The sequence below is a fragment of the Macaca nemestrina genome, chromosome 11 (genome assembly GCF_043159975.1).
Source record: "Macaca nemestrina isolate mMacNem1 chromosome 11, mMacNem.hap1, whole genome shotgun sequence".
Classification (NCBI taxonomy): Eukaryota; Metazoa; Chordata; class Mammalia; order Primates; family Cercopithecidae; genus Macaca; species Macaca nemestrina.
The window spans coordinates 130,625,525-130,646,340 of record NC_092135.1 but is presented as its reverse complement, the minus strand read 5'-3'; the positions used below and the strand labels follow the sequence as shown (position 1 = coordinate 130,646,340).

Below are 20,816 nucleotides of genomic sequence, written 5' to 3'. Positions count from 1 at the left end.
CTGAAAGCAAGGCAGCATCTCAAGATTTTGCGGCAAGAGAAAAGTTCTAGGTCCCAAAATGAACGTCAATGATTGCACAATGTTTTTCTGAGAACAAAGTCAGATATTCCAACACAGGATGCCATCAAGTTAATCTGGTATCTTCTAGATAAACAGATTCCACAAGACAATAAAGTCTCAAGTTCAAAGGCAACTACAACTGTGCAGCGCAAAACTCACCTTTCTCTTGCTACTGCTCTGATTCTTGTCTCGTTCCGTTTTTTCCTTCTCACCATCTTTCTGTGTGCTGTTTTCTTCATTCTGATCATGGTCCCCACTGTCATCATCTTTCAAACTGAATGGAAAGGCAACATAATACTATTCTGTGATGAAGTCAATTCTTGCTCACCTAACAAAGCCACCAAGTCATATGAACTACATGTAACCAACCCAAAGTCACTCAAATTCAGGCCCTGAGATGTGAGAAGGGCAAAATAATACAGACAGGCAAATTAGGAGGATTAAACAAAAACGAAATGCCCATCAGCTAACTTGTGAACTCCAGAAAGCACTGTCTTTCAGTTTTCTAAAAAGGCACAAAAAGAACCAGTTAAAGGGACTGTTTAAGGTATACAGTTTAAGGAATTGTTTTCCCTGCCAAAAATGGAGTAAAAAATGAAAAGAGTCTCTAATGCTTTGGCATTTCAAATGAAGGTTAAAAACGTACTATCTGCTTTGCCACTTCTCCTTACCACCTCTTCTACACTTCCCCACTGTCACTACTTTAGTTTAGGCCCTCTTCACCTGACATCTCAATCATACAATAAATTCCTCAGTGGTCTTCCTGACACAAATCTCTCACTCTCTATCCACCCTTTCACCAGCATTATCTTTTTAAGTGCAAATCTGACATTTAACTTTCATGTTTAAACTTTCAACGGTCCCTCGCTTTTTGATGCCTACCCTCTAAGATAAAGTACAGCAAAATGTAAAATCCTCTAGAATCTGACTCCTGCCAGCCAGGATCCTCCACCTCTAGCAATCTATATTCCCGTATCGGTGCCATTTGCAAACACCACCCCTTCAGTCTGCCACACCATTCCTCCCATGTCTGTTTTTCCTACTAGAGAGAGAGTTCCCTTAGAGCAGTGTCTTATTTCATCTTGGTATCTCCTGCACCCACGGCAAGATGTTGCCTTAACATGCAGCACTAGAAGATGCTGCATAAATGGTAAACCAAAAGGAAAAATAAATGACTGAAAGAATAAATGTGTTCTTGCTTCATAAGCACAAACGTACTTTAGGGATTACCCTCCCTTTCATGAGCAGCGAAACTACCCCAAGGTTTTCAGGTACACCTAAAAATCAATGGATCCAGACAAAAAGATAAATGGAAGGTGAGTTTGCAAAGACAATAAGAAAACCATTTATTCTAGGGTTGGACCATTAACTCATCAGAGATCTCTCCAATCATCTTTCTTGCCCCAATAACTATGTATGTGGTCAAATGAAATTAGGCAGTTCTCAAGAATGGTACAAGAAATGCTCCAATTATAATTCAGATACTATCCTATGCAGATACATAAACATGTTGCAGGGTACTTTGTGTTTTTTTTTTTTTTTTGCCCATGAATCCCCAGTGCCTGATACATTAAAAGCACACAATAAATATTAGAATGAATGCACTAGTCACATGTTGGGGTCCCTGCTCTCCCCATTTCACAGGCCTAGCTGTAGGATAATCTCAGGAGGTTATGCCCTGTGCCGTGAACCTTCCCATCCCTACCCTGGTCAAGACACAACTAGGAAGGGCACCTGACCAAAGGGCAGTCCAGCCCGGGCAATAACCTATGCCCCAGGGCCTTGCTCAAATATATAAGCAGATTCCTCCCCTCAGCATTCATCTAGGAGGAGAAAGATCATAGACTTAGGAGTTGCGGCAGCCATATGCGCCCCATGCAAGAAAAGCCCTGAAAGAATTAAGACAATGAGCAAAAGCAGAGAAAGCCAGGAGATAAGAGATAAGAAAGCCAGGAGATAAGAGAATGGGGCAGATGAGCAGAGAAAATGCAGGGGACTTTCATTTTGTTGCTGGTGCTACCATCTCTCTGGCTTTTATTCAGCCTCCCTGGACTTTCAGGAGACCATCATCTGCGCTTATGATATTCCCTTCCCCTTTATTAAACATTTGGTTTCCTTTTCAAAAGGAGCCTGTCTAGCACACAAGATCTATGGATTAAAAATTACCAACATCTACCAAGCATCTATGGTGTGTATGAGCTACCAGAGTGCTTGTCCCCAAGGACCCAGCTGAGGAGAAAAGGTTCACAGATATATCCATGCCTCAGCATGGTGCAAAGGCCCCTGCTCTGCTCACATGTCCCAATATCATCTCCTTCCTGGTCCCAACGAACTCTTTTCACTCCAGTTGTATCATCCTAATTTTGATGCCCCAATTTTATCCTTCTGCTGTGCTCATCATGTGGTCTCTCCTCAAGAAGTCCTTCTTTGCCTAGTTAACTTGTCCTACAGGACTCAGATCGAGGGCCACTTTCTCTTGGAAACATTTCCTAACCTCTCCCGACCTAGGCTAAGTTGGGCTCTCCTCTTCTGAACTTCCCCATATAAATGTTTGCACTTGTTCCAGCTATACTCTCATGGCCAGTTCTGTCTCCTGATCAAGAACATCTCAAGGGTTCTTCTGCTTAGGCCCAGGACAGCTCTCAACTCTCTTCTTTAGGGCACACCCCTGGGATGCAAACCCTATTTCTCTCTTCTTAGCTTCCAACTCCCACTATAGCCTCTGGGGTCCCTTGCATTTAGATCTTGGTTGAAGAGGGGTATAGTCATCCCAGCATCTTGTTTTTGCTAGTCCCAAGAAAAGCATATACCTTCCTTTCTTTTTAGTGGTTTTGCTGCTGATCACTACCAGGAAACAGAGAAAAAACTAACAAAAATAATTGTCAGAGAAGAAACAATGTTCCTGTGATCCCTGGACCACTTTGGATTCCTTTCTAAGACAGTAAATGGGAACCCTAATGGACCTACACCTAGTGCTTTTATTACCTGAGGGTGGAACTAACCAACTACTCTGCCCTCTAAGCCTACATTTAAGGCAAATCTTATAAGCTACTCTTCCCAGCTTCAAGCTGGATTTGAGTCAAGATACCACTCAGCCTGAAAAATCAGTGCTCTGTAAACTCGGGCAGTCAGGTAGCAACTCTGAGGCTGTCCAGACTGAGAGGAACTTTAGTTAGCTTGCTAAGCTTCTGCCCAGGTATTTCCTCACCCTCTGAACTAGACCAATTCCTTGTGGGCAAGACCTTGGTTCAATTCATCTTTATACCCCCACCATCAGACAGTGGCATAAAACAAATTTCCATTTAATGAATGGGTCTATAGAATCAAAGCAATGAGTGCCAAATACGTGGTTTAGACAATAGTTAGGAATGGGCCCAAAGTTAACGATACAGAATAAAAAGCAAATGATGTAGAATACGGACAAAATCAAGTACAGTGGTCTAGATCTGAAAACCATGTTTAACTACGTCAGGACTGCAGTTTTTGTGAAAGCATCTTAGGGTTTTACATATCAATAGGATCACTGGCAATGCGATCTAAGGACTTGATAGGTCTACCCCCTCTCCACAAAAGCAATTATAATCAAAGGTTTCATTCAGAGAAGTTGAGTCCATACAGTAATGGAGATTAAAGCTAATCTTTAATATGAGCCCATTAGATTATATACTACTGTACTCAGCTCCAGCCACTGGACTTCTGGAAGAATTCTGGCAAACTGGAACATGTCCTTAAGAGCAATGTGGTAAAGAGTGCAGATTAGTAAAGAGAGCAATGTGATAAAGACTCCAAATATGCAGCAATGGCCTAAAAACTGCAGAATTTCCGAATGAAAAACAACATAAAAAAATAAAACTAGGGGCAGGAGTGCTGTTTTCAATTGCTAATTTCAAATGAAAGAAAGCTTGTTTTTCTTCTTCCTGCAATGCTAGAGGGTAGATGTTAAAAGATTCTGGCTCAATATAATAGTTAATAATTCAAAGTGATTAAAATGACCCAGGTTCTTCAATCATAGAAGAGCTAAGATAAAAAAGTGGACAAGTTTAATTTTTCTCACAAGGTGCTTGAACCAAGGTTACACAACAAACCTGGGATAGCCCTTCCTTTCCTGTTGTCTTGGGTATTACTTAATCTCAGAGTCTCCTTTTCCTTATCTGTAAAAGGAGATAACAAGATCCCCTTCACAGAGTTGTTAGAGTAGAAATAACATATGAGGCTGGGGGTGGTGGCTCCCGCCTGTAATCTCAGCACTTTGGGAGGCCAAGGTGGGTGGATCTCTTGAGTCCAGGAATTGGACATCAGCCTGGGCAACATGGTGAAACCCTGTCTCTACAAAAAATACAAAAAAATTAGCCAGGCAGGGTGGCACATGCTTGTAGTCCCAGCTACTCTGGAGGCTGAGATGGTAGGATTGCTGGTGCCCGGGAGGTTGAGTGGGCAGTGAGCTGTGATCACACCACTGCACTCCAGCCAGGGTGACACAGTGAGACCCTGGCTCAAAAAACATATATATATGAAAAGTACCTAGCAAGATCCCTGTGGAAGTCCATTATTACCATTCTTACTGCAGTCCCCCAAATGATTTAGGTAGGCCTGAGCTAGATGACCCATAAGATGTCTTCTTAGGATGAAATTTGGTTTGTGCAAATCAGTGGAGGAAGGGGTATAAAGGTTCCAGAAAGCTCCACTGAGGCAGGATGTGGATCTGGAACTAGGTGTTGCAGGGTTTACGATAGAGATGAAATGGGACGGCAGTGTGGGAGAGGTTCGTAGAGGGATAGGCTCAGTTAAACCTAAGGATAGAGAAGAGGTCGGGCAAAGACTTTCTCAAGTAGCAGAGACCTCTCAGCAACCAGCAAACATGCCTGAGGACCTACCTGCCTGGAGTGTTGGAAATCCAGTACTCTTTGAATTTGCACAGTACTCTCTGCATTGGAAAAACCCTAATTTCCCATCAAAAGCACAAGGTCACAACCTAAACTAATAGTAATTCCACTTTACGTTTATATCTCAGTAGTTAGCAATGTTTCACAAATATCTTTAAGCATTGCTGAGTGTGATTTGACCCTTATCACACCCCGCTGTGGCAGCAGGGTACTAACCACTAACGTGGTTTGAGCAACAATGGCTCAGAGACTGGGTAACTTTTCTACAGTCAAACAGCTGGTAAGTGGTGAATCTGGGACTACAAATCCAGGCTTTCAGATGAAGAGCCAGATTTACTAGACTACTGGAACAGAGGTAGGAACATATTCTACCTCAAGATACAATCCTTGGAGGGGAATAAGTAAAAATACTTCTGCATTTTCCCTCTGTACCTCCAAACTGTTTGATGCTGAAACTAGAAACCGGAGCGGGCAAGAGAGGGCGACAAGTATACCCAAGTCTTGGCGAGTGTGTTGGAAGACGGGAACGGGAGTAGGAGGAGAAAGAAAGTAGGAAGAGTCTCAGGAAGATGCTAATTCCTAAGCCAGCCTTCCACCGCGTCGAGGGCAGCCGCCACATTACCTCATTGCATCCTCCAAACTCTACGACAAAGGGTGTTACCGTCCCCACTCTGCAGATGAGAAAACTGAGGCTCAGAGGGGAGAGGGAGTGTGTGGGGAAAGCTGGATTCAGAGACAGCGCGGCCAGACTGCGGAAACACCCAAACCGCCGAGGTCCCCACCCCTCCACGTCGTCGGCAATCCGCATCCACCGGGGCGGGGCGTCCGAAAATCTCCCCCTACCGGGCGGCACAGCCACCCCTCCCCCGGGCTCAGCTCTTCGCCCTCGGTTCGGACGGCCCTGGGGTCTCCGGGACCCCGGGATCCATCGCTCCCCAGCCCCCTCCTCCCCGCCAGCCCAGGCCAGGTCCGGCCGCAGCCTGATCCCGGCAGGGAAGCCGGGGCCGCCGGGTTTGCGCCGCCCTAGCCCCAGTGGGGGCGGGCGCGGGGGAACTGTTGGGGGAAGGGGCCCCGGGGGCGGCCACGAGCCACTCACGCGTCGAACTTGTTGTTCATCCTCTCGCCGCGGCTGTCGCCACTGCCTCAGGGAGTGACTTCCGCTCCACCGGGTCCCTCAGCCTTAGGCCCGGGTACTTCCGGTTTTGCGCGGGGCACAGCGGAACGTCCACGCGCAGGCCCGGTTTGGGGGCGTCTATCTCGGGACGCCAACCCAGGGCGGCTGCGCAGAGGGTTGGCCTCAGCGGCGGATCTGGCTTCAGGTCTCAGCTTTGTCGCCGTCCAGGTCCTGTGACCTGCCCGCTCTCCTAAGGGAGCGTGTCCAGGCGCCCTCCTGCAGCGCCTCCGAAAAAAGGCAGCACCGCGTCGTTGACAGCGCGGGCTCTGGACTCGCTGCCTGGTAAAAACCCTCCTCCTCCTCCAGTGCCGGACGCACTCTCCGGTATCTCTCTTAACCTTCCCGAGGCTTTCCTTTGGCGGCAGCGCCACTATACTATGGCATACCTCGTTTTATTGCGCTTCGCAGATAGGACTTTCTAAAAACAAATTGAGGGTTTGTGGCAGCCCTGAGTCCAGCAATTGTATTAGCGCCATTTTTCCAACAGCATGTGTTCACTTCGTGTCTCTGTGTTACATTTTGGTAATTCTCAAAATATTTCAAACTTTTCATGATTTCTGTGTCTGTTATGGTGATCTATGATCAGTGATCTTTGATGTTGCTATTGTTTTGGGGTGCCACATACAGCGTCTTTTATAAGACCGCGAACTTAATGTTGTGTGTGTTCTGACTGCTCCACCCACAGATTGTTCCCCATCTTTCTCCCTCTTCTTGGGCCTCTCTATTCCCTGAGACACAACAATATTGAGATTAGGCGAATTAATAACTCTGCAATGGCCTCTAAGTGCTCAAGTGAAAGGAAGAGTCGCACGTCTCTCACTTTAAATCAAAAACTAGAAATGATTAAACTCAGTGAGGAAGGTATGTCAAAAGCCGATATAGGCCGAAGGCTAGGCCTCCTGCGGCAAACAGTTAGCCAAGTTGTAAATGCAAAGGAAAAGTTCTTGAAGGAAGTTAAAAGTGCTACTCCAATGAACACACGAATGATAAGAAAGCGAAACAGCCTTATTGCTGATATGGAGAAAGTTTTAGTGGTCTGGATAGAAGATCAGACCAGCCACAACATTCCCTTAAGCCAAAGCCTAATCCAGAACAAGGCCCTAACTCTCTTCAACTCTATGAAAGCTGAGAGAGGTGTGGAAGCCGCAGAAGAAAAGTTTGAAGCTAGCAGAGGTTGGTTCATGAGGTTTAAGGAAAGAAGCCGTTTCCACAACATAAAAGCACAGGGTGAAGCAGCTAGTGCTGATGTAGAAGCTGCAGCAAGTTATCCAGAAGCTTTAGCTAAGATCATTGATGAAGGTGGCTACACTAAACAACAGATTTTCAATGTAGATGAAACAGCCTTCTGTTGGAAGAAGATGCCATCTAGGACTTTCATAGCTAGAGAGGAGAAGTCAGTGCCTGGCTTCAAAGCTTCAAAGGACAGGCTGACTCTCTTGTTGGGGGCTAATGCAGCTGGTGACTTTAAGTTGAAGCCAATGCTTGTTTACCATTCTGAAAATCCTAGGGCCCTTAAGAATTATACTAAATCTACTCTACCTGTGCTATATAAATGGAACAGCAAAGCCCGGATGACAGCACATCTGTTTACAGTGTGGTTTACTGAATACTTTAAACCCACTGTTGAGACCTACTGCTCAGAAAAGAAGATTCCTTTCAAAATATTACTGCTCATTGACAATGCCCCTAGTCATCCAAGAGCTCTGATGGAGATATACAAGGAGATTAATGTTGTTTTCATGCCCGCTAACACAACATCCATTCTGCAGCCCATGGATCAAGGAGTAATTTCGACCTTCAAGTCTTATTATTTGAGAAATACGTTTCATAAGGCTCTAGCTGCCATGGATAGAGATGTCTCTGATGGATCTGGGCAAAGCAAATTGAAAACCTTCTGGAAAGGATTCCCCATTTTAGATGCCATTAAAAACATTCGTGATTCATGGGAGGAGGTCAAAATGTCAACATTAACAGGAGTTTGGAAGAAGTTGATTCCCACCCTCATTGATGACTATGATGGGTTCAAGACTTCAGTGGAGGAAGTAAGTGCAGATGTGGTGGAAATAGCAAGAGAACTAGAATTAGAAGTAGAGCCTAGAGATGTAACTGAATTGCTGCAGTCTCATGATAAAACTGTAACAGATAAGGAGCTGTTTCTTATGGATGCACAAAGAAAGTGGTTTCTTGAGATGGAATCTACACCTGGTGAAGATGCTGTGAACATTGTTGAAATGACAACAAAGGATTTAGAATATTACATAAACTTAATTGACAAAGCAGCAGCAGGGTTTGAGAGGATTGACTCCAATTTTGAAAGAAGTTCTACTGTGGGCAAAATGCTATCAAACAGCATCGCATGCTACAGAGAAATCTTTCATGAAAGGAAGAGTCAATTGATGAGACAAACTGCACTGATGTCTTATTTTAAGAAATTGCCACAGCCACCCCAACCTTCAGCAGCCACCACCCTGACCAGTCAGCAGCCATCAACCTCGAGGCAAGACCCTCCACCAGCAAAAAGAGTACGACTCACTGAAGGCTCAGATTGATCATTAGCATTTTTAGCAATAAAGTATTTTTAAATTTAGGTATGTATATTGTTTTATTAGAAAATGCTATTGCACTCTTGCTAGTCTACAGTATAGTGTAAACATAACTTTTATGTGCATTGGGAAACCAAAAACATTCATGTGACTTGCTTTCTTGTGTTGGTCTGGAACTGAACCTGGAATATCTTTGAGGTATACGTCTTCCTACCTCCTCAGGTTACTATATGGATCCCATGAGACAGTAACCTATAGTAATGGCAGCCAATTTGAGTGCTTACTGTGTACAAGGAGCTAATCCTCTGCCTTCTGAGGCTTTCAGAGAGGTTGAGAGACTTGTGCCAGATACACAGCTAGTAAGGGGCTTATGGGAAGCTGAAATGACCCCACTGTCACCAGATTCCCTCCCTGATCAAAGTTCTCCCCCACTCTCCCTAACTCCTCTAGGACTCTAGGGCTCTGACTCTGCTCTTGCTTCAAACACACTACGCATGCACAAGCACAGACACACACTGGAGTAAATAAAATGAACTTGCTGGTGATTGAACCCCAAAGACAGCAATCCTGTGCTTGGAGGGAGGGCATATTTCCAAGGTCCCCTCCTGCCATCATATCCTGTTGTCAGGCCTTTATGTGGCACTTTCACTTTTTTTTTTAGTTTTGTAATTTTTTTTTTTTTTTTTTTAAGACGGAGTCTCGCTCTGTCGCCCGGGCTGGAGTGCAGTGGCCGGACCTCAGCTCACTGCAAGCTTCGCCTCCCGGGTTCCCGCCATTCTCCTGCCTCAGCCTCCCGAGTAGCTGGGACCACAGGCGCCCGCCACCTCGCCCGGCTAGTTTTTTTGTATTTTTAGTAGAGACGGGGTTTCACCGTATTAGCCAGGATGGTCTCGATCTCCTGACCTCGTGATCCGCCCGTCTCGGCCTCCCAAAGTGCTGGGATTACAGGCTTGAGCCACCGCGCCCGGCCTTTTTTTTTTTTTTTTTTTTTTTTTTTTTTTTTTTTTTTGAGACAGGCTCTTACTGTGTCATCAGGCTGGAGTGCAGTCACATGATCACAGCTCACTGCAGCCTAGACCTCCTGGGCTCAAGCAATCCCCCCACCTCAGCCTCCCGAGTAACTGGGACTACAGGTATGCATCACCACGCCCAGCTAAGTTTTTATTTTTTGGTAGAGACCGGGTGTCCCCATGTTGCCCAGGCTGGGTTCCTGGGTTCCTGGGCTCCTGAGCTCAAGCAGTCCACCACCTTGTCCTCTCAAGGTGCTGGGATTACAGGTGTGAGCCACCACACCTGGTCGGGAAAGGATTATTTTTTGCACCTTATTTACCGATGAGGGAACAGGCTCAGGGAGCATAGGTGACTTGCCCAAGGGTGTCCCCTGGTTACCAGCCGAACTCTTGTGCCAGCTGTAATCTTAGAGCAGGACCTCGCCTCTCCCACAGGAAGACCCCAGCTTATTGCCTTACTACCTGATTAGTGGGGTCAAGGGAGGCCAAAGTCTCCTCCTGGAATGAAGAGCTCAGTGGCTTTCTGTTAATTCCACACTCTTCTTGCCTGGCTCTTCCTTGTCTCAACCATCCTTTGGGAAGAAGGGCCTGTTTTTCAGGCCATAGAATCTTAGAATGTCAGATTGGGTCAGAGTCAGGAATTCTGGACTTCAAACCTTGTTTAGCCACCAGTGTTGTATGGAGTCCCTCTTACTCTAGGCTCAATTTGCCAGTATAACACGGGGAATAATGATTCTTGCTTGTCCATACTGCTGTGAGGAGCTCTTAATTAAAATGGAGGCCAGGTGACCTGGCACGGTGGCTCACGCCTGTAATCCCAGCACTTTTTGGGAGGCTGAGGTGGGCGGATCACAAGGTCAGGAGTTCGAGACCAGCCTGGCCAACATGGTGAAACCCCATTTCTACTAAAAATACAAAAAAAAAAAAAAAATCAGCTGGGCGTGGTGATGTGCGCCTGTAATTCCAGCTACTCAGGAGGCTGAGGCAGGAGAATCACTTGAACCCAGGAGGCGGAAGTTGCAGTGAGCCAAGATTGTGCCACTGCACTCCAGCCTGGAGGACAGAGCAAGACTCCATCTCAAAAAAAAAAAAAAAAAAAAGAAGGAGGCCAGGTACAGTGGCTTATGCCTGTAATCCCAAGGCTCAAGTGGGAGGATCACTTGAGCTCAGGAGTTCAAGACCAACCTAGGCAACATAGCAAAACCTCATCTGTACTAAAAATTTAAAAGTAGTTGGGTGTAGTGGTGCATGCCTGTGGTGCCAGCGACTTGGGAGACTGAGGCAGGAGGATCGCTTGAGCCCCAGAAGTTGAGGCTGCAGTGAGCTTTGATCATGCCACTCCACTCTAGCTTACATGACAAGAGTGAGGCTCTGTCTCAAAACTAAACAAAACAACAACAACACATCAAAAACTAAAAAAAAAAAAGATTACAAAACTCAGGAAATTGTCTTGTGGTCAGTGGTAGAAAAATGCACATGAATGGAAAGGCCACTGGGGCTTTTGAGAATTGGGTGCTTATTGTACCCAGAAGGCACAGTGGGGAGATGCCAGCTGGCATGGGCTGCTGCCCTGCTTTGGAGAGATCATTGGCTGCTACTCTTCACACCTCTCTTGACTGCCCTCTTTCAGGGAGAACTTGTAAAAAGGGAGCCAGTCCCAAGCCCGAAGGTATTACACAAAACAGTCCTTTGGACTTCAGATTGATGGGAATGAATAATGCTTGGCCTAAGTGAGGGGAGTGCGCTGAGTGGAGGAGCAGCTATTGCCAGGACAAGCTAGCCAGTCCTGCATGCATGCTGACCGCAGCAGCACACTAACCACAGCCCACCCCCAACCACTCCCGGACTCCAGCTCAGACTCTTTCCCCAGCTTTTCTTAGGGCTGTTTGGCTCACACAGCCCTGAAGGGCACTTCCCAAAGAGTACACTTAGGACCTCGGTTGGAGAACGTGGCTGATAAGACTCAGTGTGACCCATGTGTGTGACTCCCACATGCCCCGCGGTGGTTGGTTGGCTCAGTCTGGTGAGGGCAGGTAGGAGCGTGGATCTCCAGGGAATGGCAGGGCTGGCACCCGGTTGTAGTGGGCCATGAGGAAGATGCCAGCCGTGCCACAGACGAAGAGCGAGAGCATGGCCAGGAAGCAGACGCGGTCCAGCACTCGGCCCACCAGGAACCACTCCTCATTCCCCTGAGGATGGGAGTCAGGTGTCGGATGGCCTGCGGCGGCACCAGGTCTTCCCTGGGTCCCGTTCTCATCCTTGGGCTTCCAGCAGGCCCATGTCTCCATTTCCTGGGGCCCTTCTTACCTATGTCCAGGTCCCAACTGGTGGCTAATTCCATGGTCCCCTGGCCCTGAGATGTCCCCGCTGCCCCTGTTCCTTTTTCATTCTTTTTTTTTTTTTTTTGAGACAGAATCTCACGTCTCACTCTTTCACCCAGGACAGAGTGCAGTGGTGCGATCTCGGCTCGGCTCACTGCAACCTCCACCTCCCAGGTTGAAGCGATTCTCCTGCCTCAGCCTCCTGAGTAGCTGGGAATACAGGTGCCCACCACCACGCCCAGCTAATTTTTGGTAGAGATAGGATTTTGCCATGTTGGCAGGCTGGTCTCAAACTGCTGACATCAGGTGAATCCACCTGCCTCGGCCTCCCAAAGTGCTGGGATTACAGATGTGAGCCACTGCTCCCAAACGCCTCTTTTTCCATCCCACTGCCCTATCTTGGCCACCCCACTCATCCTGTCTCCATCACAGGTCCAAGCCCAGGTACTCACTCCACCTCCACCCCACCCTGACTCAGCTTACATTGTCAAAGTGACTCTGCTGGTGCCGGGCACGGGCAATGAGGTTGCAGGCTTCCACGCAGGCCTGGATGGCTGGCGCAGCCTGCTTCAGGCTGCCACAGAACTGGCTCGGCTCTAACTCCGGGCCTTTCTCTGATAAAGAGAAAGGATAAGGTTTGGGAGTAAAATGGAGGAGAAACAGGCAGAGAAGATGGCCTCTCCTTAGGGACCCCAGCTGCTCTCTCCCTGACCTGGACACTTCTCCAGCACTCATCTGCTGTGTCTGGCTCCCCAGCTGGAGTCCCAGGGGAGGAGTGTCCCCAGGCACACTTGCAATGTCTCACCTAGCTTCTCCAGCGCTGCTGCCACCAGCCCTTGCTGCTGCCACTGCTGGAAGAGGAGTTCACTGCGAGGCAGGCAGAGGGCCACCTCCCCAGTTGTGATCGACCATCCCGAGGAGCCATTCTGTAGCCGGGGCTGGGTGTCCTGCACAGCTGCCGGGGCCAGCGGGCGAACGTGCATCCTCAGCAGCTGGGGCAAGAGCCTCAGGAACACCTAGAGAGGGGGTGGCTTCACTAGGGCAGCCAGGCCAAGCTTCAGAGCAGAAGCAGGAAGTTGGCGTTAAGGGCTTGTGCTGCTAGGCACATACCAGGGCAGTGATGTGGCCTTGGTAAAGCTCTGTACTGGACATGAGCCTGGGTCCCCAAACTTCAGTGCACATCAGAATCACCAGGGCACTTTTTACAAACACAGATTCCTGCCCCCAACCCTCATGCTATTCTGGCCTAGAATGCCTGGGGCAGGCCTGGGAATCTGCATGTGCAACAAGGGCCCAAGCTGAAGGCTGCAGGTGGGCTATAGATCACAGACTAGAATCAGACTACCCTGGGAGACTCTTGCTTTTTTGACTTCGTAGTGCACTTTCTTGGGCAAGTTACTTAACCTCTCTGCGCCTAAATGTCCTCATCTGTAATTGGAGATGATAACGGATTTTATGAAGATGAAATACATTAACATTTGTAATATCCCTGGCACCTAGGAAGCAATTTCATTACTGTATTACTGTAATCGATTTTGGCCCATGCTTCAAGATACACCCAGGATAGGTGTGCTGTGGAATGTCGCAGGTGAGGAATATGGCCGGGGCGTGCGAGAGGGAGGTGTAGGGGAGTGGGCAGCAGGATGTTGAAGTGGGCAGGGAAGGTCCTTGCCTTGCGGACCCCTTGGGCCATGGAGTGTGTGTGTGGGGACCGCAAGGACACGTTGAGCACGACCACAGCATTCACGACAATGAGGATGGTCACCACCAGGAGGAAGGTCAGGTACCTGTCAGGGTGGGGTGGGCAGGAGCTGGCAGCCCATACCATGATGCTACCCCCACCCTTAGTGGCTGCCCCCCTCAGGCCTCCTGAATTGAGGATGCTGGGGTGGATGGAGGGCAAAAGGGCAATGCAGGAGGCCATTGTGCTCCCAAGAAAGGAGAGACGGGTAGGCGGGTGGGCATGAAGACCAGCCTTACTTGCTAATGAGTGGCACCGCCTGGGAGGTTTCAGGCACCTTCTTGGCCACAAGGAAAAGGAAGACAGTCTGGGCCAGGAGCACGTTGATGGCGACGGTACACTTCTGGCCCCCAGCTGCCAGTGACCAAGAGGCTCTCAGAGCAGGTCCCTACCTTCCCCACCCACAGAGGAAACCCTTACCCCAGAAGTAGCCCGCTTCCTCTGTCCTGGGTCGTAATGCCACTCTGTGCCCCAGGCAGGGCCCGCCCCGGCCTCCCAGGTATCCCCTGTGCTACTGGACGGCTCTCTCCCATAGGCTCCAGGTACCCTTGGCAGGAAGGAAGTAGATGAGGATGGCGACGGAGGAGATGAGCACGCAGGGGGCGATGATGTTGATGACGTAGAAGAGGGGCTTGCGCTGGATGAGCAGGTAGAACACCACCTTCTGGTGGCCTGCCTCCTGGGCTGGTGCCGCTGGGTCCAGGAGCATCTTGGCTGGTCGGTGCTGGATGGCCCACTCCCCATTCTCTGCGGGCAGGCAAGCAGGCAGGAGTAGGCACAGGAAGTGTGGGCTAGGCAGATCCCTGCGGCCTGAGTGACCCAGCTGCAAGGGCAGCATGTGCCCTAAGGAGCACCAGCAGGGGAGGCACCCTTGCAGGGCAGAAGTGGGGTGGGAGATTGGATACTTGAGCCTCTCCTTCTAAAATTGGAGTCATTATCATGAGGAAAGTCAGAGCTTTGTTGGACGTTTTAAAAAGCGTATTTTATGGTTTGCTGTAGTTTTCATTTTGAGTTACATGGGAGGGATTTGACCTTGGTCCAGCCTTGACCACAGCTTGGTCCAGCAGGAGCCCTGGATGAGGCTGCCTGGGGAGCCCTTGGGTGGGGGTTACCTGTGAAGGCCTCAGGGTCAATGAAAATCCACTCGATGGTCTGGCCATCTTCCTGACTCAGCTGCAGATCAATCTCATTGGTGCTGTAAGTCTGGGACCTGGGAGTCACCGAGGAAAGAGGCTAAATGTGAGTGGGTAGACCTGCCATGACTGCATGGGGATGACCATCTGGGGACAAGTGTGGGCAGCTTTGCTTCAGCAAGATGCAGCCCCGTGCTTCTGAGTTCTCCATAAAACCCCAGTGGTGAGATATGGAGAGCAGGGGACCTAGGGCTCTTTGGGGTCAGGAAGATTGAGTTGACGGCCCAGGAGGCTGCAGGGCCCTCACCTGGCTGATGGGCCCAGGGCCACTCTGCATGTGTCCCTCCCACTGCTGTCTGGCAGGAGGGGCTGATGATGGCAATGTAGAATATACATGCCTAGCTAAGGAGGACCCTTGTGTCTGTGGAGGGGAGTGCCCCTGCCAGGTTTTGCTTGTGGAAAGACTGCTCCTCTAAGATACAGGAGAACCCTCCCTCAGGCCCTCCTCCCCACACTTAGGTTTGAGGAAACAGACCCAGAGACGCCCAGGGGTGGCTTGGTTGCACACATGCTTCCGCTGGGTTCCCTGCCAGGGCCCCTCTCTCACAGAACAGCCCCGCCTCCCCGTGGGCCTGGAGTGTGCAGTGGTTTCGTGTGTGCGCAGACATGCATGTTGTGTGCATGTGTGCCTTCTCACCCATGCACCCCAGGTGTGAATGTCTCCCCTTGGGGCACTGGCGAGGAAACTGAGGCAGTGAAGGAGGATGAGTGAGGGGACTCGGGCTTAGCAGGGAGAGCTCGGGCACCTTCAGGCGTCTTAGCCTGAGATGGGCACAGAGGCCCAGGGGAGATGGAGCCAGGCCCTTGGCCTCTAGGTGCTGCCGGAGCCAAGGCCAGAAGTCTTGCCCAGGCCTTGCCCCACCCCTGCCCAGGGCCCTCTGAGAGCAGCTCTCTTAATCCTCCCCCATAAATGGCCTCACTGGAAGATAAGGGAGCAGTTCTGCCAGTCGAAGGGGAAGTAGGTGACTGAGATAGAGCAGGCGGAACGGAAGATGGCAGGCGGCAGCCAGTAGATACAGCCGTCAGGGGACACGAGCACATTGCAGTAGAGGGCCACCTCGAAGACACCGTCCACGCTGTGTGCACAGAACAGGCCAGGCCACGAGGCTGTGGGCTCAGCCCCCGACACCCCAGCCCCAGACCAGCCCCTCTGCCCCATGTGGATAGGGGCCTGGGGACGCAAGTCCCTACCAGCCTGTCACCCCCTGAGTGGTTCCCACCTGGACCACTAGGTCCCCCCAGCAATCCTCCTGCCACCCCTGCCCCAGACAGACTTCCTCAGGCACCACCTCCTAATTTCTGCTTCTCTTTCTCTCTCTTGTTTTAATAATAATAATAATATAATAACGATTAACGTGTTAAGCCCACACCATGTGCCAGCCCCCAAGTGATGCACTTTTCATGCCTGTCTTGTTGACTCCCACCAGCTTCCGTAGGACCCGTCCGTGGCCCCACGTTACGGGGAAGGGAGCAGCCCACCAGGTGGCCCAGCCCAGAGGGGATGGAGCCTGGCATAGGGTCTGGTCTGCTGGCCCTGGGGTCAGAGGCCATACCCAGGGCCCTGCCCTTGGCACCTGCTCCTTCCAGTTCTTCCCTAGCCACACAGGTGCCCAATTTGTACCCCCTGCTCATCTTTCTCTTTTCCCAGAGCCCCCTTGTTCTGCTGGGCCCAGACCCTGTGTTCTTTGTCCCCCACACCCCTGCCTGCGCCCCCTCCTCACTTGTTCTCCAGCACGATATCCGGCCGCCACACCATGGTGGACGGCACCCTCAGCACCCACAGGCCTTCGTAGTCTCGCGGATCCCAGCGCAGGCGATAGTCGCACCACTGCTGCAGGGGGAGGGGCAGTTGCTAGGCCTCTGCCCTCTGCTGCACCACACCCCTAGGAGTGGGCATCCAGCCCAAGAGGACAGAAGAGGCAGGAAGGGGGCAGGCAACTCTCAGGAGGCCTTGGGGTGGTGAGGTGGGGCCCCTGATGGAAGGAGGGTAGCAGGGTGGCCTCTTACCATCTCTATCCAGACGTTGGTGGTGAGGGCTTCCTCTCGCTCGTTCTGGGGGTGCAAGGGTGCAGTATGGAGGGCTCAGCCCCCAACTTCAATGCCAGTCCCACAGGCCACCGATGGGGCCAAGCATCCCCCAGCCTCTTGACAGTACACCCCCCACAATCATGGGGGTTTTCCAGACCCCAGCCTGTCCCCTGTGGGGCCCTCCAACCTCTTGGTGGCTGGAGTCACCCCATGCTATCCCCAGCGGGTCCCAGGGCCTGGTGCACTGACCCCTCCTCCATCCTGCGGCTTACCAGGGAGATGAGGTTGGTGAGGGTTAGCTTCAGGCTGACGTTGACCACATCCGAGTCTCGTTCCGCAGGTCGCAGGTTGGGGTCGTAGTTTTGCATCAGGTCTGCGAGCAGGCGCTCCTCCTGATTCCGGCCCTGGACCCCTGCAATAGACAGGCGTGAGCCTAGCAGGAGCTTGGAAGCGGAAAGATTGGGGAGGCCCTGGGGGTGTGAAGTGGAGACTCAGGGAACTGGATCCAGGGCAGGCCCCAATAGCCCTCAGGCTCTCCATCCCCTGAGGCCGTGGACCCCAGCTCTGGGACTCCTTAGGCTGAGATTCCTTTGTGTCCTACCCAGGCAGACAGCCAGCAGCGGCAGGAGGAGCAGCAGCCCCTGGCCCCCATGCATGGCGCCTCAGCTCTCTGCAGTGATGGGTGGGACAACAGCTCCAAGGTCTGGGGCAGAGAGAGATGGGCTCTGGGTGTCATATAACAGCCTACACTCCCACCCCAGTCAGCCCAGCCAACCCGGCCCAGCCCCACCAGCTGTCTGACCACAGCCTTGTCAGCTGTTCCAGGATGGACACAATGCTGGGCTCAGATTACCTGGGCTGGAGAGGGGAGACAGGGGCCCCGTCTACCCCAAAAGAGACATCCACCTTCCAGCCCCAACTCGGGCTCAGTTGTCCCAGCCCCACCTCTGTGTTCCACATGGGGGCCAAGGACACAGCCAGGGCCAGCTGGGTGTGGTAGGGAAGGCAGGTTGCCAAGGAACCTGATGGCAGCTCCAGAGAGGGCTGAGGTGGACTCCCTCCTGCTCCCTCTAGGGAGTCAGGATTTCGGTGTGTGTGAAGGCTGTTGGGTAGGCATGTGAGGATTTTGTTTGTTTTTTGCTGGAGTGCAGTGGTGCGATCTTGGCTCACTACAACCTCCACCTTGATTCTCCTACTTCAGCCTTCTGAGTAGCTGGGACTACTGGCACGTGCCAACATGCCTGGCTATTTTTTTTTTTTGTATTTTTAGTAGAGACGGGGTTTCACCATGTTGGCCAGGCCAGTCTTGAATTCCTGAACTCAAGTGATCCGCCCATCTTGGCCTGCCACTGGGCATCTCCCTCACTGCGCATCCCCCTCACTCGGCATCCCCCTCACTCGGCATCCCCCTCACTCGGCATCGCCCTCACTCGGCATCCCCCTCACTCGGCATCCCCCTCACTCGGCATCCCCCTCACTCGGCATCGCCCTCACTCGGCATCCCCCTCACTCGGCATCGCCCTCACTCTGCATCCCCCTCACTCGGCATCGCCCTCACTCGGTATCACCCTCACTCAGCATCCCTCTCCCTGAACTTCCCCCTCCCTAAGCTTCCCCCTCACTGGGTTTCCCTTACCCCAGCTTCCTCCTCCCTGAGCTTCCCCCTCCCTGAGCTTCCCCTCAGTGGGGGGGGGGGGGAAGCTCACCCCTCCCCCGCCACTGAGCTTCTCTCTGTGTGGCCCACTTTTCCTGGAATTTACAAAGCCCTTGTGTCCTTCTCACTTCTGAGACCCTTGCCTTTCCATTTTGCCCTCTGGTCCCCCTAGATGCAATTTTCTTATCCTCTTTTGCAGACCATTTTCTCTCCACCTCTTTACTCTCCTTTATGCCCACACTTTACCAAATTCATCAATGGCCTCCAAGATCAGGAAGCACTGCCAAACAGTGGACCACCTGTCCCTGCATTCCCTGCCCCCGACCCTCCTGTTTTCTCCCTCTCCCTGCTCTGGGAGAGATGGCCTAGAAGCCTTCTTGGTGTTCTCCGAAGGGTAAATCATCAATGAGGAATGGCAGTTTCTTGGAGGGGTTACGTGTGCAGGGACAGGACCATTCAGAGAAAATCATCTGTAGAATTGTCTAACACTACTCCTTTGACACCCTCTGTTATAATGGCTGGTAGAGCAAAATACTCATTTCCTAGTCTCCCTTCAGATAGGCTAGCCATGTGATGTTTTGACCTGTGGGATGTCTGCAGGGACTTTATGTAAAAGTTATTTTTTGTTTGTTTGTTTGTTTTTTGAGATGGAGTTTCACTCTTGTTGCCAAGGCTGTAGTACGATGGCTTGATCTCGGCTCACTGCAACCTCTGCCTCCTGGGTTCAAGCGATTCTCTTGCCTCAGCCTCCTGAGTAGCTGGGATTACAGGCGGGCACCACCACGCCCATCTAATTTTTGTGTTTTTAGTAGAGAGGGGATTTCACTATGTTGGCCAGCCTGGTCTTGAACTCTTTACCTCAGGTGATCCAGCCGCCTTGGCCTCCCAAAGTGCTGTGATTACAGGCGTGAGCCACTATGTCCGGCCTCTGGAAAAGTTTTGCTTCTTGATGAAAGGGGTCAGAAATGGCTGGCCCTTTTCTGCCTGAACATAGGTGCTAATTGTGCAGCTGTTGCTGTCAGCTCGCAACCTGGGGCCAACAGGTCTGAGGACAGAAGCCAGCTTGCCATGGAGGCAGGGCTGGGCAGATGGCAAAGTGCCTGGGTCCCTGATAGCTTTGTTAGACAGCTGAGGCGATGTGATCACCTCCGCCTCCCTATTATTATGTGAGAAAAAGGAAACCTTTTGTGTTTAAACTACAATTCCTTGAGCTTTCTGTTCCTTGCATCCCAGTGTATTACTGATTCACTGTCCATTGAAAGAGAGCAGGTAGCCCTGTTGGTCTGGAGAGAGTAAGGAACACCCTCTGGCTTCCCGGAAAGCTGTGCCCATGAGCATGACTTCCTGGGGACAGAATATGGAGTTCCATGTCAGTCAGAGTGGACCAGTCCTGAGAGCACCACGGTGCTGGGGGAGTGGGTGCTGCTGGTGGAAACCGTGGTTTCCCTGGGAGCCTGTGCAAGAGGCACCCCCCCAGTTTTGTGTGACATTTTGGGGTTGTCTTCTCTGGAAGTCCACAGCCACTTGAGCAGGGCCTAATAGAACTGAGGACTCAGCTGGTGGTTGAACCAAGACCTGTTGCCAGCAGCGCCACCATGAGGCAGAGAGAAGCAAAGACTGGCTGAGAGCCCTAGACTCACTCTCATCCCTGTACTTAAGACGGACCCTCCCTGAGTTGATGTACTATTCCTGGCGAAGTCTCAGACTTCCTGCTCACCTGACGGGTGTGAGAACAAACTGGCTTTCCTATTTAGACAGGAAAATAAAAGATTTGTACCTTGAATTTTGTGAATATAGTTCATGCTGGAAGGCAGAAGTTACTGGGGTCAGTTTTGGTTTTAAATGGTTTTTCTTTTTCCTTGGTTACATCTAAACATTAAAAATCTCACCTTCTATATATCTGAGTTAATGAGGTCACCAATTCCCCACTGAGGGAAATGGGTTAAATCACCACCCATTAAATGTGCAGGTCACATGAAAATACTACTACTAGAAATTCAATTTTCACAACACCCCATGACTAGGACTCACTAGACACACATTTTGCAGATTAGAAAATGGAAGATAAGAGATGAAGAGCAGCTCACTCAAGGTCACATTGCTGGTATAACAAATGACACCAAAACTTTGTTACTTAAAACAACACACATTTATTATCTCACACAGTTTCTGGGGGATCAGGAATCCAGGAGCCACTTAGCTGGTGGTT

The 20,816-nt window shown here is 50.6% G+C and overlaps 3 protein-coding genes across 12 annotated transcripts in view; 1 reads left to right on the top strand and 2 right to left on the bottom strand.

The window, feature by feature from the left end:
• Window positions 1-6,196, bottom strand: part of LOC105473911 (eukaryotic translation initiation factor 4E family member 2) — a 32,898-nt gene extending 26,702 nt beyond the window's left edge. For 3 of the 10 annotated variants that reach the window (XM_011728110.2, XM_011728106.3, XM_011728108.3), the window contains exons 1-2: window positions 6,040-6,196; window positions 220-334 (exon numbers count right to left, since the gene is read on the bottom strand). In XM_011728110.2, the coding sequence (XP_011726412.1) occupies window positions 220-334; window positions 6,040-6,059 (135 nt within the window). In that variant the 5' untranslated portion in view covers window positions 6,060-6,196. Of the gene's footprint in view, window positions 1-219; window positions 335-5,565; window positions 5,977-6,039 lie in introns of those variants that run through there. The other 7 variants (XM_071073560.1, XM_071073561.1, XM_071073558.1 and 4 more) reach the window with 5 other exon arrangements.
• Window positions 6,197-6,219: 23 nt separating this feature from the next.
• On the top strand, window positions 6,220-9,331 carry LOC105473910 (tigger transposable element derived 1). Its single transcript, XM_011728105.2, is given in 2 exon segments — window positions 6,220-8,543; window positions 8,546-9,331. Coding segments are annotated over 2 exon segments (1,761 nt in total). The 5' UTR covers window positions 6,220-6,890; the 3' UTR covers window positions 8,654-9,331.
• Window positions 9,332-11,149: 1,818 nt separating this feature from the next.
• Window positions 11,150-17,609, bottom strand: LOC105473912 (cholinergic receptor nicotinic gamma subunit). Its single transcript, XM_024790289.2, has 12 exons — window positions 17,555-17,609; window positions 17,226-17,365; window positions 16,933-16,977; window positions 16,647-16,756; window positions 15,846-16,001; window positions 14,845-14,942; window positions 14,279-14,479; window positions 13,972-14,086; window positions 13,664-13,778; window positions 12,797-13,007; window positions 12,475-12,605; window positions 11,150-11,859 (listed from the first exon to the last, which is right to left on the bottom strand). The coding sequence occupies exons 1-12, from the start codon at window positions 17,607-17,609 to the stop codon at window positions 11,686-11,688; spliced, it is 1,551 nt and encodes a 516-aa protein (XP_024646057.1). The 3' UTR covers window positions 11,150-11,685.
• Between the last annotated feature and the right edge of the window lie 3,207 nt (window positions 17,610-20,816).